Source organism: Penaeus monodon, chromosome 25, assembly GCF_015228065.2.
Source record: "Penaeus monodon isolate SGIC_2016 chromosome 25, NSTDA_Pmon_1, whole genome shotgun sequence".
NCBI lineage: Eukaryota > Metazoa > Arthropoda > Malacostraca > Decapoda > Penaeidae > Penaeus > Penaeus monodon.
The window spans coordinates 38,898,313-38,898,543 of record NC_051410.1 but is presented as its reverse complement, the minus strand read 5'-3'; the positions used below and the strand labels follow the sequence as shown (position 1 = coordinate 38,898,543).

At 55.0% G+C, this 231-nt stretch overlaps 1 protein-coding gene across 3 annotated transcripts in view; it reads right to left on the bottom strand.

The window, feature by feature from the left end:
• LOC119589235 (sodium- and chloride-dependent glycine transporter 1-like) overlaps positions 1–231 on the bottom strand; it is a 63,016-nt gene that overhangs the window by 12,259 nt on the left and 50,526 nt on the right. For all 3 annotated transcript variants that reach the window (XM_037937839.1, XM_037937840.1, XM_037937838.1), the window contains exon 2: positions 29–179. In XM_037937839.1, coding sequence (XP_037793767.1) covers positions 29–179 — 151 coding nt within the window. The remainder of the gene's footprint in view (positions 1–28; positions 180–231) is intronic.

Genomic DNA, 231 nt, shown 5'->3' with positions numbered 1-231 from the left:
TGAAAAGACTTAAAAAGACCCTACGTACCGCCACCATTCCTGTAGCAAAGGTAAGGGAACCTCCATATGTTGCCCAAACCCACGGCATAACTCAGCGAGGAGAGGATGAACTCGATCTGGCGACCCCACTTCTGCCGGGGCCCTCCCACGGCGTCGCTCACCTCCACGGCCTCGCACTCCTGGGAAACGGGATGGAAAAGCTTGTAAGAGGTCGTGGCTTCTAATTCTGTT